General features: G+C 41.6%; 4 protein-coding genes across 7 annotated transcripts; 1 reads left to right on the forward strand and 3 right to left on the reverse strand.

The window, feature by feature from the left end:
• Nucleotides 1-2,260, reverse strand: LOC131890971 (uncharacterized). Of its 2 annotated transcripts, none has more exons than XR_009374364.1 (2): nt 757-2,260; nt 1-692 (listed from the first exon to the last, which is right to left on the reverse strand). XR_009374364.1 is itself a non-coding variant. In XM_059240432.1 (2 exons), the coding sequence occupies exons 1-2, from the start codon at nt 1,549-1,551 to the stop codon at nt 370-372; spliced, it is 792 nt and encodes a 263-aa protein (XP_059096415.1). In that variant the 5' UTR covers nt 1,552-1,951; the 3' UTR covers nt 6-369. The 2 variants fall into 2 exon arrangements, 1 of the variants encoding a protein (XP_059096415.1); XM_059240432.1 differs by having other exon boundaries at nt 6-692; nt 1,083-1,951.
• A 1,452-nt stretch (nt 2,261-3,712) lies between these two features.
• LOC131890970 (uncharacterized) lies at nt 3,713-6,601 on the reverse strand. Its single transcript, XM_059240431.1, has one exon. It carries the CDS (start codon nt 6,108-6,110, stop codon nt 4,080-4,082), a length of 2,031 nt encoding a protein of 676 aa, XP_059096414.1. The 5' UTR covers nt 6,111-6,601; the 3' UTR covers nt 3,713-4,079.
• Nucleotides 6,602-12,162: 5,561 nt separating this feature from the next.
• Nucleotides 12,163-16,641, forward strand: LOC131890288 (E3 ubiquitin-protein ligase SIAH1B-like). 3 transcript variants are annotated; one of them, XM_059239609.1, is made up of 2 exons: nt 12,163-14,110; nt 15,029-16,641. In XM_059239609.1, the coding sequence occupies exon 2, from the start codon at nt 15,051-15,053 to the stop codon at nt 16,083-16,085; it is 1,035 nt and encodes a 344-aa protein (XP_059095592.1). In that variant the 5' UTR covers nt 12,163-14,110; nt 15,029-15,050; the 3' UTR covers nt 16,086-16,641. The 3 variants fall into 3 exon arrangements, with proteins under 3 accessions (XP_059095592.1, XP_059095593.1, XP_059095594.1); XM_059239610.1 differs by having other exon boundaries at nt 12,168-12,874; XM_059239611.1 differs by lacking the exon at nt 12,163-14,110 and adding an exon at nt 14,176-14,650.
• Nucleotides 16,642-20,934: 4,293 nt separating this feature from the next.
• On the reverse strand, nt 20,935-22,870 carry LOC131891136 (platelet-activating factor acetylhydrolase IB subunit alpha1-like). The gene is made up of 3 exons (XM_059240653.1): nt 22,352-22,870; nt 21,807-22,136; nt 20,935-21,540 (listed from the first exon to the last, which is right to left on the reverse strand). The coding sequence occupies exons 1-3, from the start codon at nt 22,445-22,447 to the stop codon at nt 21,250-21,252; spliced, it is 717 nt and encodes a 238-aa protein (XP_059096636.1). The 5' UTR covers nt 22,448-22,870; the 3' UTR covers nt 20,935-21,249.
• Between the last annotated feature and the right edge of the window lie 723 nt (nt 22,871-23,593).

The raw sequence follows: 23,593 nt of genomic DNA on the forward strand, positions 1-23,593 counted from the left end.
ACTATGCCTGACTTTCCAGTCTCCTTTTCGTGTTTGGACTTTCAAGATTATAATGTCAAATACAGATCAGATACCTTCAAATGCGCAACTGAAACTATTTTTCGGGGTGAGTTATCCGGGACAGAGAATAGGTTTTATTTGGCTTAGAGATCCTATACACTTGAATAAATCCTTTCCAAACATCAAAAGCTTTCAAGTCTTCAGTAACCTCGCTTGGATTTGAAAGCCTTGTTTTTCGAACCTCGTATTTAGTCTGAGAATGCACTCTGGTCTTTTTCAGTTTCGAGTTTCGAGTTCGACCGAAAACATGGCCCTTCCAGCGAGCAAATCCAATAAAAACCCTAACCTCAAAGCGTGGGTCTAATGTGTTTAAATTCTATGAAATGATGTGCACTTAAGGTCGCCATCACGAGCGGGAGAATCCAGGTCCACGCCATCGAGAACCAAACTTGCCAAGGCCAAAGAGTTGCTCCCAATTTCCGACTCTTCTACATCTACGACATTGGTGTCAATCGTGAGCGCATCGGGATCGCTCTGGAAGCTTTGGAAGTTGGGAGAGAAGTCAATTTCGATGCGCTCTCGCCTCAAGCGGTCATTGCCTCGGCAACCAGAAATGCTCTCGCTGGTGTTCCCATAACGTGCTGCCTGGTCGTGAGGCTCATCGCTTGGAACAATGGCCATGTCGTCCATAACTGAAAATAGTCAATCATATTAATGTCGAGCCTTCTTTTTCTGAATTCAATTACATCGATGTACCCTTATTCTCTCAATCGCTTCCTATACAATGGACAGACCCTCTGCCTGTTACAAATATGTCTTGTTTTGGGTTTCTTTTGGTCAGAATAGCTCATTCGTTCTGTTTGACGTGGATCCTCTTTCGCAAATATGACACGAGGCTAATGCAAGGAGGTATTATTGTATTAGCGAGAATGGCCTTTCCTCAAGACCTAGATTCCCTCGCTATGAGTCCGTTGGCTAGGCAACCATTGTGAACTTCAGAATAGCAGTTTGGCTTTGAAATTTATCTCCCACTTCTATCCAATCCTCGTTGTAATGTACTCGTAACTCTGTGGATCTCTTACCTCTTTGAGCACTGGCCATGAATATGCCAAAAGCAAGGATTAGGATGAGAAGGATGTCCAGATTTGTCGGCGAGGTTTCCAAAGATTGAGCGAGTATAGCAATTGATACTCCAAGTAAACAAAAAACTCGATAGCCAACAAAGATACCCAAAAGAATGAGACTTTTCCGCCTCGATGCGATCATTAGAGTCAGATTAGCCACAGACTCGATTGAGAAGAGAACCAGAAGGACAACAAGGCAATGAGAAACTTGATCAGCCTTGCCCTCTGACGAAGAGTTCCCCAAAGGCCAAACTTCGTTAGCCATCGTTTGCCAAAGTTTCTGCGAGGAGATTTGCACTTTTGATTGGTGGAGCTTCAACAGAACGTATAATGATAAGGACTTGGAGATGAAGAAGCCAATCAATCCGGTTGAAAGAGATGTCAAATAAAATGGATGCAGATAGCCTCGTTTCAAAAGGCACCTCATGGTGTGTCTTTGGTTGCTTTTGGGAAATGCGTCTCTCTTGAACTCGATTTCTTCCAATACTTGGGTTTGTTCCTTCCGCTAACGCAGAGAACACTACTGAGCTAGTGTTACTACTTGACTGCAACCTTTGCCCGACAGATGATCTCCCACCGGGATTTCTTGAACGTGGTACGACCACGACGAAGCGAGCGGAAAGAAGGCGGCACGTGGGTAAATTGAGAACTTTGAGATGTGAAGGCAATACTCGCTTTTAATTTAGTCTTCTATTCAAGGTAGGGGGGAACTATTCCCTTGCTGAATATGAATTATTCAGATTGAAACATTAAGTTTACGGATGACTTTCCCCACACCCTCTCTACGTTCGTCAGGACAATCCTCCGTGATCGTTTTTTTGAGGGTTGTAATAAAAGATATTATCATTATTTCAGAATCTTAAATATCTTATTAGCCCGTGATTGATGGCCTAGCCCAAGGCCAATCGATCAATAAAACGCGACGCAAGGTCATTCTCCTTGGTTTGAAGGTCTTCCTTTCTCGTCATTCTCTTCCGGAACCATTTTCGGTCATTTGTTCGCTTTTCTGGTCTCGTAAAATGTTAAGGGTGCCGTCAAATGAGCAAATGAGCATGGGTGTCCATTTTCAGATGCTTTTGTGAACAAGGCTGGAACAACATGATAAATGACACACATCTACGCAGTCCGAGAAAATCTAATATTCCGTTCGAAGAGAAGACAAGATGTTTTTGATGTGTATGCTTGCTCAGTTCTGGGTTTGGCATGCTTGACAACTAGGGATAGATCGAAAGTGCCCTTCTCTTAATGGGAGCCAACCCTCTCGGTTTGAACGAAGGTTCAAACAAGTGGTTCTAGTGAATAATGCAAATTATCCGTGGCTTGTACATTGTTAGATTTGGTTATTGCATACAACACCCTGACATGAAAATCATTTCCGTTTGATTTTCAATCATATCTTCATGGGCAATAGATTGAAAAAGAAATAGTTTTATCAATTCCTGTAGGAGCTATTCTTCCCAACGCACTTGGTTATTGTGGAACATTTGTTACTTCACATCGCCATGTTGTTTTTTTCAGTTTTCTCTCGTGGTGCTTTTATTGATAATTCAGTAGACTCCGACAACAAATATTGTTCGTTTGTCGAGCAGAAATTCAAGAGGATTGCACCAACCGGTTGACTCAGTTCAGCAGTTCCGCACATTCGAAAACATTCATTTTTTTGCAATTTCTGCTCGACGTAAAAATATCATATTATACATCATTATATTGGAAAATTGCAATACAGTACATCAAAATTAACCACATCTTATCAAAAAGTCTCAGTTTGGAGAAGTTTTCTCCCCTTCCTCCAAAACCAGAAAGAAATGACAATGGTTTTTCGGTTTTCTCTTTTGAATTAGATATTCAAAACAGGTACGGAATCGGGTATCGGCCAGATTAAATCAGGATCATGCATTAGCGAACAATTTTTACATGCTGTCCATATGAGATACGTCTGCACATCAATGTCACGTTAACGAGAGTGCCGATGCCCAGTGGAACAAAATTTGAGCGTCAGGGTGTAAATGCCAAGTGCATTAAATAAATGTGAAAAGTACATTTCTGAAAGTGGAAGAGAAGCGGAAAAATTCAGAAACGGACAAAAATAACTTCAGATTTCATTCTTTGCAGAAGGAATAGATAGCACTGACCAAAAGTTCTTTCTTTCTGTCCATCACTACGGATGGACGGACACCTTTTTATTGGAGGTCTCTATATTTTGTTCTTCAGCTATACCCTGCCTTTTTGACATCAAGGGGTAATCACATTTTTGCTATGTATCCCTAACGATGTGTCAATTACCCAAATTTAATCTTCAATGTGCTTTTTAGGGCCAAGAAATCTCTTGTACGTGAAACGTAATAAATTTTGTTTTTCGAATCATGAAAAAGCCTTTGATCCACTCAATCAAATATTATTTCGAAACGTCACCTTTTCCACTGAAAAATGTTTTTGCCTCTCCTTCAAACTGAGACATGTGGGGTGGTTGATGTTTTAATTGGCATAACGTATACGCTTGATTTTCGTCTAAGCCGCTGTAAGGCGAGTTCATATTTAAAAACACTTCTTGCCACCATTATCCGACCACAAAATTGACCGTATTTTGGTGGTCGAAATCGAGTCAAAGAGAATTCCTTTGAATCCATCGATTGGCTTTCAAAGCGCCTTTAAGATGGGAAAAACCTATCAATGATCTGGCTTTTCGTTTCAGTTTATTTCAAATCATTTCGTTTGATCACACCTACTCAGAAGTTGGAAAGAATCAACCACAGACAACGATGAACTAGGCGACACGGACGTCAATGAATTGAAAATCGATTCATGAAACTGTGGGTCACAGAGATGGTAGAAGAACATGAGTTGCCTATTGAGGGTTGTCCAACATAGTCGATCATAATTATTCAACCAAGTACGAACAAAGGCTACGTCAATTACACATGGCTTATCTCCACTAAATGAACCGATGATAACCGATCAGAGAACTAGGTAAATGAGAAAGTTAATGGCAGAGTTAAATGTAATCAGGAGGTGTGAGATATGTTCGACGACCAACACAGAGAAGGGCCAATTATCGTGGTTCGATCCATTATGGCTTACGAACACCTCGTAGCATGTCGGGATGAGCTTCCAAAAATGACAGAAGATAAATAGCCAAACGATGAATATGCTGATTCGGGTAAGTCGCTTCTCTTGAGATCGTTCTGTGCCACACGGATTATTGGAGAGCGTGAGGCCCAAGCTGCCATTCTCCGTGACCGTGGTGCCTCGTCGAGAGCTTCGCTGGCCGTGCGTAGAAGAGGAGGATGTGTGTTGTCCCGGTGGAGCTCGGGAATGCCTTCGTAGGCGATTGGAGGCGGCTACATCAGCTGCTGAGTAGATATTGGGTCCACTTTGAATGGTCAGGAATGATTGCGAGCTTTTCTTGCTCTCCTGTGAAGTGGTTCGTTGGGCTGTGGGTTGCTCTGTGACGTTTAGAGAGTCCTTGGACGTCTTCTCGGGCTTGATTTCTTTGGTCTTGGCTTTGGAACCACTTGATGTTGATAAATGTCGCTCACAGACCCTCGAGCCTGAATCTGCTTCCTCATGGCTTGTCAAGAGCTCTTCATGCTCTTCCGGACTAGGTGAGAGTTTGGATTCCTTGGGATTATTGAATTCCAACATGGTCAAGACCGTACTTCGTCGAGTGCCTTTACGATTGCATTGGGCAAACGTCTCTCCTGCCTCCTCATCAGGTGGGGAATCCACTATCACTTTCCCAATGTCGAGGAGATCCGACATTGGGTCCGAGAAGGAAAGCATTCGCTTCACCCGACCTCCTCCACCCACTCGCATATGGGAAATATTTGGATTGGATTTGGCCATTTCTTTGGAAGTGGGTCGCCCACCGCCGCTTTGACCTCCGGTCTTTTCATGGGATTCTTTTGAATCGGACGGGATTGGAATTTGATTTGATAAATGAGCGCTCTTCTGGGCAGATTGACGGGTCTTCTTACACATGGGGATCCTGTGAGGTAAGGATTTCCTTTGTTCCACACCAAAGAGGACCACGTGATCCTCGCCTTGAGTGTATTTGCAAATGACTTCTTTGGGATCCAAAGGGATTGTGGGTTGCTGATTGATACTTTCCCGTCGGGTGATGGCCTCAGTCCCGTTCAAACTGTTCGTGGAATGGCTTTTCCTCATATTTGGATAGAAGGAATCTTCCATAAGGACTTCAAAATTATCATGGCTAACCGACTTCTTAAGGATATACGGAGGGTTGGAATTGGTGATCTCGTCTTGTACAATGATTTGTCGCAGGGTTCGTACGGTTACAATGTTGAGGTAAAGAAGGGTTCCAAGCGGAACCAAGGAGTTGACCAGAATATTAAGATACACGTAATAGACTTGATAATAATAGGGATTCTTTCTCAACTCCGTTTCCTGGAGGGTCAAAATCTCGGCTTCAATCGTGTAATTTGCCATTCCATTGGTCGGCTTATGCCTGGCCTTGGCCTTCCCCTGAAGGAAGTGATTGAGTGCGCTCGTGCGGTTCCGTTCCATGACTCGTTTGCGGAGAGCCTCGAGCAGATAGGATGATGTGGTCTCTGCGCCAGGTTTAGGTACAAACGGATCTGCGCTCGTTTCATTTGGTTGGCTTTTTTGCGTGTTTTTCCCACACACCACGCCAAGTCGATGGAGCTCTGTAATGTCTTCAGGTTTCATCATGCTGTGGAATCGAGCCAATGTCGTGGCATCGTGGTCAAATATCCAGAGCTTGGAACAGTTGAACCGCTCGGTGTATTCAACCACATGAGGCTTAGTTTCAACCTCAAAGAACTTGGGTAAACAAAATAGAATGGGACCCAAGATGAGGGCAATGACGTAGGCCCGAAAGTTTTCGGGCGTGATGAGGCGTGTAGCTCGGAGTTGGCAAAAGAAACAAATCCGGACATAGCGCTCGAAACTGATCAACACGGTACAATAGATGGAGGTCATAACGGCGATGTGCGAGACAGGGAACATCCATTGGATAATATGAGGGTGTTGGTTTTCGAGGTAGCCGGGTAGGATATCTGGAATCCCGTACGAAATGGAACATCACATCACAACGAAGACATCGTACACAGCTAAAATCTTGAGTAGTTGGTGAAACGGCGAGGGGCGGTTCTTCTTGATCAGAAGCACGATCGAGGCCACATTGATAAAGAGGCCAAAGATGGCAATCACGAACACAAAATATCCAAAGACAGGTAAGCGCATAATTAACTTCTCCTTGTCCTCGAGAGAGGAAACGAACACTAATAAATAAGCCCCTCTGAGAAAGAACCCCTCGCTGTCTGCTTGCCTGTCCAACCGTCTATCTGCTCACCTTCCTTGGTCCAAGAGGCAAGAGGGGATTGGCATCCGTAATCTGGAACACCGCTTCTGACCTCAGTAAGGCTCTCCGTCGATGTTTTCGTGTGTACTCCCGCCGAAGCCTTCAAACCGGGTTCGTTCTCTCCCGTGTATCTCGAACCAAACCAGTGAGTAGCCCGATCCCTAACGCTCTCTTTCTGGATAGTAATTTCTCTTGGAGCTCGAAGAAAGCGCTTCCCGTGAAATTCAAACGAACACACTAGTCAACAACGGAAATGAACAAGAAGAAGAGGTAAAAGCACCGATAAACCAGCGAAGACCATTAATAGACGCTTGCCATCGCACTTAGGTCCAATTGAAAGGTTCTAGCTTGCATCATTGCAAGTACCATTTTCAAAAAATAGTTCCATTGGTAAAAGTGTGTAGTTAAAATCCTGTGGCACTAATTACAATAGGTAGGTCTGGTGGTCTGATCTGATTGGTCTGATAGGTGGTCTGATGGATGACGGCAGATCTTAGTGAAAACGACTCGTCTAAATCTATTTTTTTGGGGGTCCTTAAACCACACAAGTCGACTTTGATTGTGCTAAAAATTCGAACAATGATTCGAGAGTGTCCGTATAATGTTCTTTGTGACCCTCATTCTACCTTACGCTAACCTTCTTTCATTTGTGTATGAAAAATCGCACCGCTTACGAAGACTTGTCTAGGCACGGTTTTCAAGACATGATTTCCAGCATTTCCATGAAATCCGAGCTCTAGCTGTCACCAGCACTGACATCGGTTTTGTGCTTGCCATATTGAGCTTTCATCTCCATCTTGAATAACGGGTTCTTGGATGTCCATTTTTAGACGATGTGCGCATACTTTCAGTCCAACTTTGAGCTCGAATATGTTCGTTGGATATAATTCAAAAAATGTGCAAGAGATCGCATCGTTATGGAATGGCTCTTTCATACAAGTGCTGGCGGTTTTTGGTACATACGAGCTTGTCTGAGTTTCTTATGAAGAAGAATGACCTTTTCCTTGTCCAACGATATGCTCTCTTTTCCAACCTACAAACGCTGACAAGCCTTCGGTTTTTGGTAGTTTCCCTTATTTTCCTTTAGATGTTGTAGAACGGGAGTAGTTACATTTTCGTCATAGGGGCTTAGCATTTCCATAAGTCGCTTCTTTCACAATTGTGGTTGGATTCCGTTTGGCTTTAGTTTCTTGTTGGTTTCAAAAAAACTCCTTTCCACCATACCATTAACCATTGGAGTAATGTTCCAGTGGTTCTTGATCATACCGATCAACCACTTGAAAACAGACATAAGAAAATTAATACTTTGAATAATATAGCGTTTTGATACCTCACTGCAAATTTGCCCTTTCATTCAAGTCGGATAAGAATGCCGAACTTTGGTTTTCCCAAACGTGAACTTCGCATGATTGCATTTACGGTGAGGGCATGATCTTTTTAACATCCAAATAGAGGGTTTGAAGTCGATCCACAACAAAACAGAGGGTATTTTTTCGTGTTCGAAAATATCCCAAATGTCTTCGTAGATGATGAATATTTTTGGAGGGAGAAGTGTTTCACTGATGCCATTGACCGTATGAATTGACAGGTAAATCCTCTGGTATCTCCATTAAATAGAATGCTTTATAACAAAGGAAGGATTGTCTCTAAATCCTTCACTTGGATTCTCAAACTGATGACCATTTCGTGTTTACTTTGGCGGGGGCTATTTATTTTTCTCGTTGTTTTGTCTAATCCCTGCAATCATTTGTCTTGTAAGGAGATTTACTTTCAATGTAAAACCTTCAGAGCAACCCAAAATAAGCGAGAACAACTGTGGATAAAGTGATAAAACAATCTTGTTGTGCCATGGCTTGAGCGACAAACAGTTATTTGACCATTTTGTTACCATGAACGCTAATCAAACTTCAGGTTTTGAAATTTTTTACCATCTAAAATTGAGTTTCATAAGAAATCAAGAACAACATTGTTTACCAACAGTAAGTACAAAGGCACTTTTTTGACCGCCTCTTTCTTTCTCTTTCTTGTGACTTCTTTCGAATAGGAGGCAATCGATTCCAAATTATCATTCTCGTTCCTTCTATGTTGATTGATTGATTCAATCCAGATTAATAAAACTGCAATACTTTTCACGGATAAATAGTGTTAAGCATAACTGTGTATCTATTAGAGGGGACGATTAAAAATGGCCCTCACCCAATTTCCTCATGGTCTGCAAAGTTTTTTTTGCTACAGCGCTTAAACTAGGTTAGCTAGGAATTTGACACAATTATATCATTTTTTATTATTGAACAACCCAAAATAAGCATTTTATTTTTAAATTTTCACTGGCTCACATTTTGATTAAGAGCAAAATAAAATAAACAACAATAATGAACAAGCGATTTCGTATGACAAACAAAGAAAGCGATGAGACAATTTGATGCCCATCTAATATGGCCACATCGCTTTAATTTGAGCTTAATACTTTCAAGAAACTAACGTGTCGAATATGGTTCAAGCTTAAAACACCGTATTTCGGGTTAAGCCAATTCTGAGTTTTTGATTGATTGAGAATGTGGTGCTCGAGCTTAGCCGCTGATTTGAGCACTAAATTACAAAATGAATCAGTGAATTCGGAAGGAAACTTGTTCGTATTTTTGTCCTTGAAAAATTTGGCAGAGACATGGCCACAATCTAGAAAGAAAAGATGAAGCAAAATTTGTCGCATTCCAATATGTACTTCCTTGATCCACCAGACTCAGAAAGCTCGAACCCATGACTGTTTGCACTTAAAGGTCACCTCCAATGTTTGATTCCATCCAAATATTAAATCGCGCAAGCATTTAGTGAATCGATGAATATCTATTTCAAGACAGATTTTGCCCCTACATCATTCTGACCTTTTATTATTGACACAAATGTGAACAAAACTTGCCAGGCAGTCGGTCTATTTGCTCTATTCTGCAAATTTAGCGGCAAATTGAGAGCGAGACTGAGATTGGACCATAACTGCCTGACTCTAAGGGTACAGGCCTTGAGGCAAGAAAGCGCTATTCAGCTTGAACCGTGTTTGGCAATCCTTATCTTGGTAAGTAATTTGTTTTTAGTCCATGCTCGTCCAAATGGCATTTATTCGTGGAAAGCGGAAACGAAAATGTCGGTGGCATTTCGCATTTTCATCCCATCTTGCGTATGTAGTGGAAGACACAGACCGTACTAGGATAAGCAAATATTTTAGATCTCAAAACGAAATCTTGCTTTTTCGTGAAGAGAGTCCTCATCCTTGGTTTTGTCTTGCTTGTCATATTGTCATAAAGGTTATTTCTGTCTTTTCAAAACGTTGAGTCAATAGATCGAAAGGAGGGCTCACACTGTTCTCCCTTGGTGTTAACGGATCGCCAGATTCATTCTTGTAGCAAACTTTTTGAGCCGTGGTACAACAAATTTTATGGGGAATTCCGTCCTCCCAACAAAGATTCTTCCGAAAAGACAATAAAATGTCTTAAGTTTCATTGATTAGATTCGAGTAAATTTACAGAAGAGTCATGACGCGTGACTTTACCTGAACATGTAGAACAGTTGAATTTCAGGTATTCTCCATAACCATATGGTAATTATCTCTTGGCAGTTGAAAACCTATGTCACTGTTTCTAATTTAGTACTTTTGTTATAAGAAAACCCCATTTCTAATGAGTTTGTAACGAGTATGTTAGCACTTGTTAGATCTGGAAGAAATCCACTTACACAAGAAAATGCCTTTAATAATAAAAAATTACGCTTGATTTGTGTCTGTCCACATATATTGTTTCCCTCTAAAGATCAGGCCCTTCTCTATTATAAATTGAGGGTAAAAGACGATGAAATAGTTTTAGTATTCACGCAAAGTTAGTGTGGAATTCCCTCAACTTCGAACCTGACTTTCTCCTCTAGGTTGTTCCACTTCTACATACAGATAACTGAAACTTTAAGCGGCAAATCCGTCCAAACAGTCCATAAATAAAAACACGTATTCGTCTTGACTTTGAATCTTGATTTGCCTGTTCTTGTTGTATATATATATAGAAATGTAAGTAGTTTTTTTTTTACATCCATTCTGGACTGAAATTGGTCCTTTGTTAGGAGCCTTGCGAGAAGCGAACCTCGCTATCATGCAATCTGCCTAATGTTGATTTATTGCATAGTTCAGCATATCTTGCTTCAATCGCTCATTGTTTATCAAATAAATATTACGTTGAAAAAAGATAAGATGTTCAGGTGTTTTTCCAACAGATATGAAAAGAGCCGCTAAGTATGATTAAACCTAACCAAGAGATATCAATCATTTTGCCTCTTTGGTCAATTTTTTAAATATTCAGGTGCTAATTGTATTTTGATTGATTGCAGCTTCAAACAATCGTAAAATTTAATTTCTTTCTTTCAATATGTTTCAACTTATGGACATCAATATTGAAGTTGGGCGTGATTGTGCTAAATTTGTTGTCATTTCATGCTTGAAGAAGTCAGCGCAGATGTATTTTTGCTTGATAAATTCAATACCGCACTTTTTTATAACCTGATCTGAAGTTGTCTAGCCTGTTTTAAAACCTTTTATCGAATATTTTGCCATTTTTGACTTGAATATTGTTTAAATATTTGATCTGAAAATATTCTCTTTATTCGGAGGCTTTAGTTTCGAGTTAAGGACCATACAACTTGGAATTGAAACTATGCACATCTTGTGATAAGACCTAAACGAAAAGAAGGTAGACTTGTCTAGTCAATCGCCTAAGTGGATCTATTTGGACAAACACTTGTTTTGTTTAATCTGTTTTGAGGATCTGTTTTTTTATTTACGCACTCCATCACATAATTGGCAGTAATCCGAGAAATAGACCGCGATGCGAATGGTTTGCTTCTAAACCAGGAAGTGAGCCTCCATTTTCGTTACCCTCTGAAGCCAGTTGGAGACGTGGATTCCTTAACTACAACATTATGGGCAGTCTCAGTTGCTCCAGTACTTTGTGGGCGCTTGGTTGTAAAATTATACACGAAGCGATCAAATAAAAGAGTATGTGGCATTTGGCAAAATTTCAAACTTTCTCACAAAGGCTTGATGATTGTGCAGATTTTACAGGGTAAGGCAAGATTCGTGCCTGAAGTATGAAACCATCGCCCTCGAACTAAGGCAAATAAATAATCGGGAAAATGCTTGGTTATGCAGAAAACCTGTTTCCAGGATAGGCACACAATTCCTCGTAAAACGTAAATTCAACCGCTATGATTCGAAACATTTGCACATGTGTCTTTTGGGAATCGGTTAAGTGACTAAGTTGCCATATCGCTGTAGTGAGCATTCATATATCCCTTCCTTTTCCTCCCATCTCAGCGCCGTGATTGGGCATATGAGGTTGCCCGAAGTTCATGCTTTGGGCATCAACCAGCCATGGTTACTGGCTTGCCTTTGAATGTCCTCTAAACTGCGTCATCGTTTCCAATTCTGCTGCGCATGTGCTACAAAGAGAAGCTCAATATACAGACCCCTACCATAGAGAGACACACTCTTATGATTCTCTCTAGTTATCAATCGTCGACCTGTAAAAGCATCGCCATAAATCCACCTCTTTACCTGCTCAAAAGCACTACTATCACTGGCAGCAGGCTGTTCAGTCCCCCTAACTTATGAACCACTGTCTTGAATGATGACAGTCTATGCTTGGCATCTGTTTCGTTGACAGGACAAGGGAAACGGCCACAAGATCAGGCCTCGGAGCTTGGCGGGCCAGCTTGGGGCTGCGGATGTGTCCTCGAGTCTCGTTCGCTCTTTCAGTCTTGCCTGTGGGCTGTCAAGATTGAAGATTCCAACTTGATGTTCGGAAGGCAGGCCAAGTTGAGGCTCAACGAGGTTGGCCTGTGGAGAAGGAAAGCGACGGATTGAGCCCAGCTGGTCGGACGTTGCTGGCAAGGATCTCCTCCCCACTCTCCGACCTCCATCTACTCCGTCTCTAACTACTCCGTCAGCTCATCCAGTATTCCAGTGTTCTGGCTGAGGGGCTGGCAGGCTGTCCTCGTACGGTGCGCAGTTGCCTTCAGCCGGTGGTACGGCTCTTTGGAGTGATCTTTGTGTTGGCCTCCCTTCGCTTGTACATTCCCTCTGCCTCTATCGTTTTCAGTGCCTCGATGAGTTCAATCTTGTGCCTGCAGTCAAGCTGTTTAGAAGTGTGTGCTGCATTGAGAACGCTCTTTAACCACTACCTCCTGCTCAACCTCCTCCCACGATTTCCTGTTCCCTCTCTATCACCTGATTGACTCGTTGGATTCGTGTCCCAGCCTTTTCCGGATCTGTGATAGTACCCTAACTAACCGTCATAAGAACCCTCGAAGCCCGAACCCTGTCCCATTCCTTAGCCCCCAACAACGAGAAAAGAGAGCCTCTCTTGTGAACTGGAAGGTGTGTGTGAGCTGCGATTCGTTTCCATATACCCATTTTTTCGAGTAACATCGAGAGGGGAGATCGAATCATTTCACCATTTAAATCCTTTCCATTGTCTAAAGAGCTGAGCATGCCTTTTAAAGCAGACCCAGGGACAGACAGCACGATAGAGTAGTGTAGAAAGTATTTCTGCGCTAGTTTGCATCCTGGCCCAGCTGTTCCCTGCCCTCTTAAAGAGATTTGCTTTTCTTGACTCGCAGCGGCAGCAGCAGCAACAAGCTCAAGAGCAGCAGCAGCCTGATGCAGCATTCTCAATTCAGAAGCTGAATACTTCTCCTACTTCCACTCCTACTTCTTCTACTACTACTACTACTACTACTACTACTCCTACTACTACTACTACTACTACTCCTACTACAACTGCTCCTGCTCCTCTTACTACTCCCTCTACAACTCAAGCAAAAATAGCTTTGGCCCAATTTTTGTCTTCTTGTTTGGGAGAGAAGGACGAGTGGGTGGTCCCTAGGAGGTTCCACTGATCTTGAAACCCTGGTCCCTGGGACTGACTCAAGTTGAGATATCGCTCATTCAATCTGAGCCTGTGGCAATTTTTTGATAGTGGAGCACAGCCATTTTGTTGTTGCAACCCAACGACTGAAGTGAGACTATTCTGAGGAGATTTCTTTTCCCTCAAATGAAAACTGTTGGCAGCCCAAACCAGGCAGAAGTTTACGTGGCGTAACAATGAGCACAAGCAAATACAGACGAACGACATTTCCTTCTCATTGATTGTACTTGCTCTGCTTCTGAAGTAACGTTAACCTCTACTCAACCTACATAGAAGCACTATCAGTGGCCAATGCCCTGAGTAGCAGAGAAATGAAGATTATTATATTTCGTACAAAACCACAATAAATAATAAAACATATTACTTGTTCATTACAAAACAATTCATTTCTGTCACCTATCTTTTTTATCCCATACTGTATTTTTCTCCTTTTTCCATTTGCCATACTTCTGACACATACACATCAAGCACCTAACTGAAAACACGGGTGATAGTTTGAATCCAGCAAATGTGTCACTCTATGGGGAGAGAGAGAGAGAGAGAGAGAGATCAATGCAAGTTAAACTAGGTCTAATAGATGATGCGTGGCTCCAACTGAGTTCAGGGTGCTTGTTTTTGTTGGTGTTGGAGGTGATAGTGGTGATGGTTATCTGGAAGAAGAAAGAAGCACCTCCAAGATTGGCCTAGTAAGTATTGCTATGAAAAAGGCTGCCCTAGTCCCTGGCCTGGCAACCCTGGATGGCCTCCACTACGTATTCTGGCCAACAAAGAACAAGATGGCGCCTGCTTCTTCCCAGTAACATGGCCCAGCCAGTCTCCTGAAAAAAAAAACTTCCTTCCAGTCAATATTGTGTTGCTGTGTGCGAGCGAGCGAGAGTGCAACGTGAGCAGTAACCTTGCTTGAGCCCAGTCCAGTTTCAAGTCTCCACCAATCGTGCGCCGTTATCTCTGGTCACGTGATCTCCATCGGCCAATCATGCAGTGAGGTTCAGCTGAGAGCATTGAATCTGGGTTCTGGCGAGGTTTACTCGCGAGCAGTCTGTCTTACTCCCAGCTGATGTGATGTGGCACAACACTGCCCATTCTGCAGTGCCGCTGAGCTGTCATGAGCAAGGAAACATGTACATATTCAACTGATCAGTGCTACCCTTGCTTCCTTTGCGCACACGGATTGAAATCATGACAGTTCTAGGCAACACAAAGGCCTTTGTAGATTCATGTAGAAAGTAGGTCCTTTTATTTTATCCACCTTGTAGCAGTCATCTCGACCTAAGACTGAATGTGGCTTGACGTTTAGTAGGTAGACTGTTGCACTTCAACACCTCCTTCCTCTGTCATCTTTCTCTAGCACATTTTCGGAATCCAATTTTTACACTGAAAATGCATACTCGATTAATTTTTCGGACGAGCAGGCAAAACCATTTTACTTAGACTAAAAAGTTTTATCCTAAAAGAGATTGTGGCGACAGGAAATGGTTGTGGTCAGGATATCCTTACTTTGCTGCCCTCAGTGGTGAAATGATTTGCTCCTCTTTTGTTGCAATCAAGATGTTACTTGATTGAGATGTCACAATTCTAAAAAAGCCTGTTCACTGTTCACTTAGGTCCTAGTCTACCATTGTAACCATGGATTTGGATGTGGATCTAGGGACTGTTGACAATGAGTCCGTGCTGACCTTGATGGAATGTCCAGTGTGTCTGGATCACATCACGCCACCCATAAAACAGTGTCTGAAAGGTCATCTGGTTTGTTCCGATTGCTACCCACGACTCAATCATTGTCCAACATGTCGGGGAAACATGTCAGAAGAGCGGAATCTGGCCATGGAACAAGTCTCCTACCTCCTACAGTATCCTTGTCGTTATCACCCCATGGGTTGCAAAGAGGCGTTTTCTTTGGCCAAGAAGTCGGCTCACGAGAAAGATTGTCCATACCTTCAGCTCAAATGTCCATTTCACGGCCAGTGTGCATTTAACGGGTCCCTGGCGGAAGTTGTTCCACATTTAAAATCTGAACATGCTGTGACCCCCGTGCCAGTTCAGCCTGCAGGGATCTTGTTCTATAGGGCCAAGAACTTCTACCGACGGAATATTTGGACCCTCATCTACGGTTGGGACGGTAATTTGTTCCGATTCATCATCAAACATGTCCACGCCAATCAGGTGGGTAGGCAGGAGAACTGCAATCTCCTCATCGCCCATGTTCAGTATATTGGACCGGACTCAATGGCGTCGAGTTATGCTTATCAGATCTCGTTGTTTGATGCCGATAATCCCCGGAGAACGGGCCCCGAATTCCAGGGCCTTGTCACGTCCACTCTGAAACCCGTGGAGAGTCAGTGCTTAAAGGAGGATGTTTTCGTGACCACGTTTCATCAAGCACGCAATTATACGGACCAGTGGGCAAATCTCAATTTCATCGTTCGGATGAAGAAAATGTCAAATGAGGCGCCCAGCTCCTCCAAAGAGAAGGCAAGTACCTCCGCACCGCTCGCCTCTTCGTCGACCCCGGGATCATCCTCGGGGGTATCTGCTCCGGCTCCTCCCGCTACAACCTCCTCTTCCTCCTCCTCCTCCTCATCATCATCATCATCGTCTTCAGCTGTGACCTTACAACCCTCCTCGTCGACTGCAAGCACATCAGTGGGCATGGAATCTTGAATCCCTTGTAGATTGGGACGACAAATCTCAACTGGATGGTGATGACATGGGTGCTCTTAAGTGCATCCAAGAGTTCTTTCAAAACAAGAGTATGAGGAATGTCAAAACTTCATACCCCGCCAGCACTAGTCGTTGATAATCCAAAAGAAAGCGGGGTCATCAAATCACGTACAAACAATATTCTAGTTGCTCCCCTCACCACCCGCCTATGAAAAAGTCAATCGAAATCATTTTCAGTCATTGTCGGCGTCGTCACGATCAAGCCGAATCTGATGTTTGTAATCATTATTGTTATCATCGAGCTTACATACCACTTTTGCGATTCAGGATCTCTTAAATTTATATGCAAGCTTTTCCGATCCATCTTTCTCAAATCGAGGCCGGATTGGAGAGCTATATCTAGTGATATGTAGCGTACGTAGAAGCTCTATTTTGGATTAATCCAACCGCTAAAAAGTATTTGTCTTTTTGTCTTGGGAAATTTCGCTATATCAAATAAGAAGAATAATTAAGAAGTATAAAAGCATTAAATACACAAACATAAAAATATCCTGCATATGGCTCATCGTGTTCATTTCTTGTTTCAGTTGTCTCTGTTCGTACATTGGGAGGGTGGTTAGGTGGGATCAAATCAAAAAACCTTGGTCTATGTTTGTGTCCTACGGTCAAAATATTGCTTGTCCTTTCTGTGAGAAACGGCAACAGTTTTTTAACTTCGCCCATCCGTTTCTATCAAAATGCAAATAAAAGAAGTGAAAGTCAAGTGAACGACGAGATTTTACTTAAACTGCGGACCATTTCCCAAACCTTAGGTCAAAGCAACTCTTAAGTCACTTTCCTAAGTGTATGAATGAATTAGGAGAGGTAGATGGGTGAGGATCAGGACTCAGGGACAAATATTTTTTTGAGAGTCTAATAATCACTTTAAGGCATTTTAAAAGCGCGCAATATTTTTTTTGTTATGGCAAAAAAAATCTCGAATGCAAAGATATCAGCCTGTCTGTTTAAATACAAGAAAGAAGCGTAAAACAACACTAAGAAACGAAATTTGCAAAATTTTGACCTAATGGCCTAAGGTTTCGAGATATTCCATTATTTCAAAATGTTTAAAATCAAAAGCCCAAGTAAATGTCTCCTAGCTTCAACTCCCAAATTAATACCCTAAACCATCCAGGTTGCTAGATTACTATTTGGTTTAGTTGGGTGCTTTACCTTAGCTATTTCTCAGGGTGAAAAGGCGGGGGCTAAACAAGCAGGTATTTTCAAATTTGCTCTTTTTGTGCGGGATTCTAGTTGCGTTTTTACGAAAAGCTTGAGCTTTTCGATGGAATTCGATTCTTCGATGGAATTACGAAAGCTATCTTATACTATACATCTTCAGAAGAATCCATGAGCTTTTGCGCCTCCCATAATCCAGGCTAGTCAAAACTCAAAACCATGAAGTACTCTCTTCTCTTCCAGGTTCCTTCAATGTTCCATTTCATCCCCCCCCCCCGCACACACAAATAAATACAGAATACATACGCATTGATTTGTTGGCAGGCTTTAAGTCAGACCTGGAAAATGCTTATCAACCCCTCGTTCAAAGGCTAGCTAGATGCATCGATTCTGTTTATTGGAAAGTCAGATATCATAACAATAAAAAATCATTGATCATTTTGAGCTCCTACGTAGGGATTGCATTCTCAGTCTCCGTAAGGAAGTTCAAAAAAATGTGCACTCTATTTCTTCCAAAGAGTGATAGGGAGGGTCTTGGCTTGTTTCTTCTCAAGACACTGAGGCCTTGCATAGTATGGCAAGGCCTACTGGATACTAGATTATGTCGAGCTGTCCTGGGGGGGTTTTAACTTGCAATTTTTCATTAGAATTGGAAGTTCCCAGAAAAGAAATTTTTGCCTGAAAAAAACTCAAAAAAAACTCGAAAAAAGAAATTAAAAGATAAATCTAAAATTTAAAGAAAAGAAAATCCAGATCCCTGGTAATAATCATTTGATGACGTTGTCTTGTAAAGTGCTTAGTTGGATAACTATCGTCAAAGGCTTATGTAGTTTAATAGATCTTTTATATAGCGGACCAAGAGTAAGCTGATCATTCAAATTTGATGTAGTAATTGCTACTAACTTGAGCCAGCTCTCTTGAGTTCCCTTATCAAGACCTTGGATTCAAAAAGACCTTGCGTCCAGATTTGGTCAGGTTAATTTGTTTGGTCAAATCTTTCGATCAAGTTCAGTATTCATTTTCGATCAAATGAGAACTTCAGGACATACTAAATTTGGTCTTCCATTTTTCCAGTTGCACGTAGACTTAGGTTCTAGCCTGAGGTAACGGTATGAAACTCATCAAAACAAAGGTTGACACAACTCTTGTTCATGTTCCGCAGATCAGATGATCTTCAGTCTACACAACTGTATAAGGCACCAAAAACATGTCGTGTTTTTCCAATTCATTCGATTTTCGGTTGAGCCAAGACGACAGAAGGAACGGAAGGACGATTTCTCGAGCTGTATTGTAGGTTGATCGAAATATTTATGATTAGAAAACTAAAAGATATTATTCAAAATTTAAGATATTCTAAAATAGATCTATTTTTAAAAATCTTTTTTTTTCCTGATCAAAATGCAAAAGGTGCATCAATTCCACCCATACATTAATTATTTTGGGTCTGCGCTGAAGAAGGCTCATTCTGTGTCTTAAACTGCTTCCCCTCTGATAAGACTATTTTTTAAGAATCAGCACCAAAAACATAACGAATTTTTGGACTATTTGATGAATAAAAAAAAAAAATGTTGAAAGGTTAGTCAACTTTTAGGTTAGTCAGTTTTGAGTTGTCTGTTACGTCGAGTTATCCTCGGAGTAAGGTTGTTCTTGAACTTTTTTGCAGTTGTTTTGTTTTGCACTTTGGAAGACGTAAATATTAAGCCTTTCTGAAAGATAGAAATACCTTTCAAAACAAGAATATCATTCCTCTCTCTAATTATGAATTTAAGCTCTTGCCTTTGCAAACACCCATCAATTTTCGAACTTGTGACATAGTCGCGTCACAAAACGTATAACTATGACAAATGGTGCAAATATTTAGATGCCTCTCACACAGACAAGTGGATGTCATAACCATTTGTGTGTGCAATGAACAAACAATTTGTGGTTTCATAAAAAGTGTTTTAACGTCTAACATGTATATTATAATTACTACATGAAATTTGAATCTTTTGGTCAGCTACATAAGCTTTTGACGATATACGATATCAAATTAACCACGCTACAATTAAACGTTATAAAACTGACTTACCCTTAATTTGAACTAAAGTTAAAGACAGTATTTTTAGCTTAAAATAAAGTTTTGAAATATCTTGGCCATTTTGGGGCAAATACCTTTTTTCTCGAATTTCAACCTTCAAATAACCTACAACCAACGACTTTGGGGGAAAGTGAAGGGTCTTTGTCATGGATAGACAAAATTTAGTAGAACTACATTTCAAATTACTTATCCTACGCATTACTTCCCTGAAACTCTGCAGGGTGGAAAACCATCTACTTTTACCGTTTTTACTATGTTTCCATTTCTGGCGAGATTTTTTATTTCGATTTCCTCTTCATTAAGAATGTATGTGTTGTTTGCCCTGACATATAGCTGAAGGTATATTTTGCTTTCATGAGCTATGACGCGAAAGTCATCTGTGCACAATTGTCTTAGATTCTCACGCATTGATGTTATTGATCTTACAAACCATTCATTTGATTTGTCCTGGACGAAGGTTTCAAGATGCTTCAAAATATAAACTGCACTTAGAAGTCGTAGGTATGAGTCTGCTTTGAAATTCATTGATTTCAAGGCAAAGCTCAAGTCAAAGAGCCCTAGTTATTACACTCTAATTCCCACTTTTTTTTAAACATATTATTGAAAATAACTCAGAGATGCAATTACCAAAAGATGGCCTATTTTAGGAAATCTCGATAAAATATATTAGTCCGTCATTTAGTCGTTCAACCCTTCTCTTTGCATTTTAATGGAAACAGAAGAGCGAAATTAAGAAACGGTTGCTGTTTCTTAGGATAAAGTATAAGCATTTTCCGGCAGTGATTTTTTAGGATTGAAAGACACAACATTGAAACGTTGTGCGAACTACTAAATAATGAAGCATTTTAGAAACAAAAGAGAGTGAACTTTAACAATAAGAAGCTGAATTAGACCAATGTGGAAGACATTGATTCTTTCCATGTATTTGATGTTTTTGTAGAGGAAAAGGGGAAACATATTGAAACGTATGCATTTCTTTACGTGAAAAATTTGCAAAAATGTAAAGGTGAATAAGTATGGCAAATAAATCGAGAACAATGAAATGCAAAGAGAATCAGCCAACTCTATGATCATGCGTTACGTGACAAAAATCTGGCCTTGTTGTTACAGGTTAGAAAAGGAACAAATGTACGTAAATGACTTGATGTTTAAGGTCGGAAATTACCCAAAAAAATAATAATTCTGTTGTTTTTAGGTGATTTTTCTTCCCTCTGATCTTGTCACAACAATTTACGTTGCATCAAGATCCCTACTTTGTGATTTATTGCTCAGAGTCTTTACAAGATTGTGTATTCGAGAAGATTCATTAATGTGAAAACTATGATCAGGTCGTGAAAATATCCATGGAAAGAAAAGATTTCCATGTTCGGTGCGCATGGCACGATTTGATTTTTTTTCCACGAGCAAAATATGTTTAATGAAAGGTATAAAAACTGCATAACCATCAAACAAGAATATGGACACACTCGGGTGAAGAACGTGTCAAGTTTTATTCCTGAAATATTGAGGGCCTCTTTCTTGCAATACGAGATTCGAAAAGAGATTTAAAAAAAGAATTGATCACAATTTTACTTCACGCACAAAATCAAAACAGAGCCTTACAAGTGATAATAATAGTTCAGAGTGCCAGGGCTACGTAGATACACATTATAATTGCTTTTGTTCAGGACTGGTTGGGACCAGACGATCTACGTGTTTCTTTGGTGTTTACACATCGCCGAATCAGAACCATAGTTGATTCATCTCACTTTCAAAAAATGTCAAGTTCATCAATTCACTTTCATCCATTCAAGCATCTCTTCCAAGCACACTAGCTTTGTCAACATGAGACATGACCCACCGATCACGATCGATTGTGGGGTGGGTCTAGGCAGCGCCTTCGGCTTCAGTCCTGACGATATCACTTTCCGATTCGGCCATGAGCTGTTGGAGAAGTTCATTGACGGGCTCAAAAGCACGATCGTAACCTTTCTGCGTGAGGTGTAGAAAGTCCAACATATCATGATGGGATATGGTGCCATCGGCTTGAACGAACCCGGGATCTATGTTGATCAGCTGCGCTCGACTGTTGCCTTTGAGATAATCTCCGATGAGTTCATTGATCTTGGTATTCCGATCTCGCAACGGGTTGGGTTCGTGTCCACGGGGCAAGAGGCTCTAAAGGGGTGGTGCGAAAAGTCCATTTCAGGCAACATTTGAAAAAGTGAAAATACTTCGTATGCAAATTTCTTCTTAAGTCTATTGACTTAGCTTGAATGCAATCAGAGCAAACCCCAACCAGGGCGCCTACAATAGTTTGTTGCTATGCCAAGAACTAAGGCTCATGAAATGAAAGAGGCCGATGTGTGATTTGAACGATATTTACCCGAATCAGTTCCCGACATGTTAGTTCATATATTGAGATGCATTGGCATTCGACTTACCAAGACCACTAAGTACGCCTGGGGCTGTTTATCTCGGATAGTGGAGCAGATGGTTTGAATGGCCGTGGCGATGTCTTCGGCCGAATCATCGTAATTGTTGGTGCCCACGAGCAGTACAATGACTTTGGGGGCGAGACCCTCGAGTTCGCCGTTCTCAATCCGCCAGAGCAAGTTTTCCGTTCGATCCCCGCTCACGCCAAAATTAAGGCTGTGCATTTGACAAAAACTCCGCTCCCAGATGTTGGAATTGATCAATCGCTGAATAATAGAATCTCCGATCCACAGGATCTCGGGCTCGCTTTCACGGGCCTCCGACACAAAGCGATGGTGCTAGAATTCAAACGGATTCAAGTTCTTTCAATGCTCTGAGGGTGTTTTGGTTTTTCATTGTGAAGTGAGAATTAGAACCCTTATCAACTATGATAAAACACTCCCAATATGAAGAAGGATTAGTAGTTAGTGACCCGTTCTATATGACCAGCTTTCACTCCTAGGGTCCAACTCATGGCATGCTCAACATTGTTTCTAGTCTGGGCTTTATTTACCATGGATAGCCATCGGCCATCGCCTTGAACATCCGTCGGGGCTTGTGCGAGGGCCGCCCGGGGTAAACAAGAACCAGACTTCGACGAAGAGCTCATAACGATGTGCAATGATGACGGGGGTCCCGTCACCCAAGGCCAAGAGTCACGCGCCACAGAATCGACTCCGAGCTCACGGGTTGACCCGATCAACCGGGGAATATGGCTGGCCAATCGAGAAAGGGAGTTCGATGCTGTTGAAGTGAGAGCCCAATCAATGGATGGATGGACAACAGACGCGGTCCACACGGTTCCTTCCCGTCTTCAGCTTGGGGATGGCTCTGTGTGCTTGGGAAAACTACTACAACTGATAACAACGGACGACCCACAACTGGACAGAGCAGGCGGGGCAATCCGTTCTGGGTGGATGGAAGGATGGATGGATGGATGGATGGGAGAGTCCTTGAGATATGGTTACAGTGGTTCAAGCCCCTGTCGTCGATTCGTCGGCCACTCAACCATTTGGAACGGAGTCTCGACAGCTGCCAGGGCTAGTTTATCGATTTGAAGTCCCTGATGAGTCTTCGAGATGAATACGCGTTTGATTGAATGAATAGCTAACCCAATTTCGAATTGTGATTGAAATGACATCATTAAACTGATCTTCCTGTCGAAAACATTGGTTAAATATGAGACTAAATTAAAGTTAGTTGAAAGTTGGCAAAGCAAAGTTAAAGCTTTTCCAAGATGAGGTTGGACATAGCCCACGTTAAAATCCAGAGATAGTACGAGCCACACGAATCTTGAATCTGCCTCGCCCACTCGCCCATTTGGGAGTTTAGCAGGTTCGCAAAAGGTCGAGCAAGTCCAAAGATATTTTGCCAGGAACATCAAAGTTATATATGAGAGATCTGTACAGTATTCAGAGAAGGTGCGAAAGGTATCTGATACTGTGCGTTTTCAAAAGCATTCATGAGCTTTGTCCCAACCCAGGATTTAGGGTCAATTCTAGTCATCGTAGAGGCTCTACGTGCGTTTTGAGAGTATCTTCAAGTCTTCGAGAATCCAGGCTTATCAGAACAATGAAGTTCACTTTTCTTCTTTATTTGGCCCCGTTATTGTTCAATTTGCTGCCCTTTCGTAGGGATTATGTAGGTGTTGATCTAGTAGCAGGATTTAAGTCAGACTTAGACTTGAATTGTGCTTGCTGTTTACAATGTTAAGGTGTTTGTGCTTTCAAATCTTGTTATATCTATCTATCTGCAC

This window comes from Tigriopus californicus, chromosome 11 (genome assembly GCF_007210705.1).
Source record: "Tigriopus californicus strain San Diego chromosome 11, Tcal_SD_v2.1, whole genome shotgun sequence".
Classification (NCBI taxonomy): Eukaryota; Metazoa; Arthropoda; class Copepoda; order Harpacticoida; family Harpacticidae; genus Tigriopus; species Tigriopus californicus.

Coding starts and splice junctions, on each gene's coding strand:
- LOC131890971 (XM_059240432.1), bottom strand. CDS start 1,551: ATGAGGTGCCTTTTGAAACGAGGCTATCTGCATCCATTTTATTTGACA. Junction 693..1,082: donor CATGGCCAGTGCTCAAAGAG/GTAAGAGATCCA, acceptor GACTATTTTCAG/TTATGGACGACATGGCCATT.
- LOC131891136 (XM_059240653.1), bottom strand. CDS start 22,447: ATGAGCTCTTCGTCGAAGTCTGGTTCTTGTTTACCCCGGGCGGCCCTC. Junction 22,137..22,351: donor ATGGCCGATGGCTATCCATG/GTAAATAAAGCC, acceptor TTTGAATTCTAG/CACCATCGCTTTGTGTCGGA. Junction 21,541..21,806: donor AGGCGTACTTAGTGGTCTTG/GTAAGTCGAATG, acceptor CCACCCCTTTAG/AGCCTCTTGCCCCGTGGACA.
- LOC131890288 (XM_059239609.1), top strand. CDS start 15,051: ATGGATTTGGATGTGGATCTAGGGACTGTTGACAATGAGTCCGTGCTG.
- LOC131890970 (XM_059240431.1), bottom strand. CDS start 6,110: ATGTTCCCTGTCTCGCACATCGCCGTTATGACCTCCATCTATTGTACC.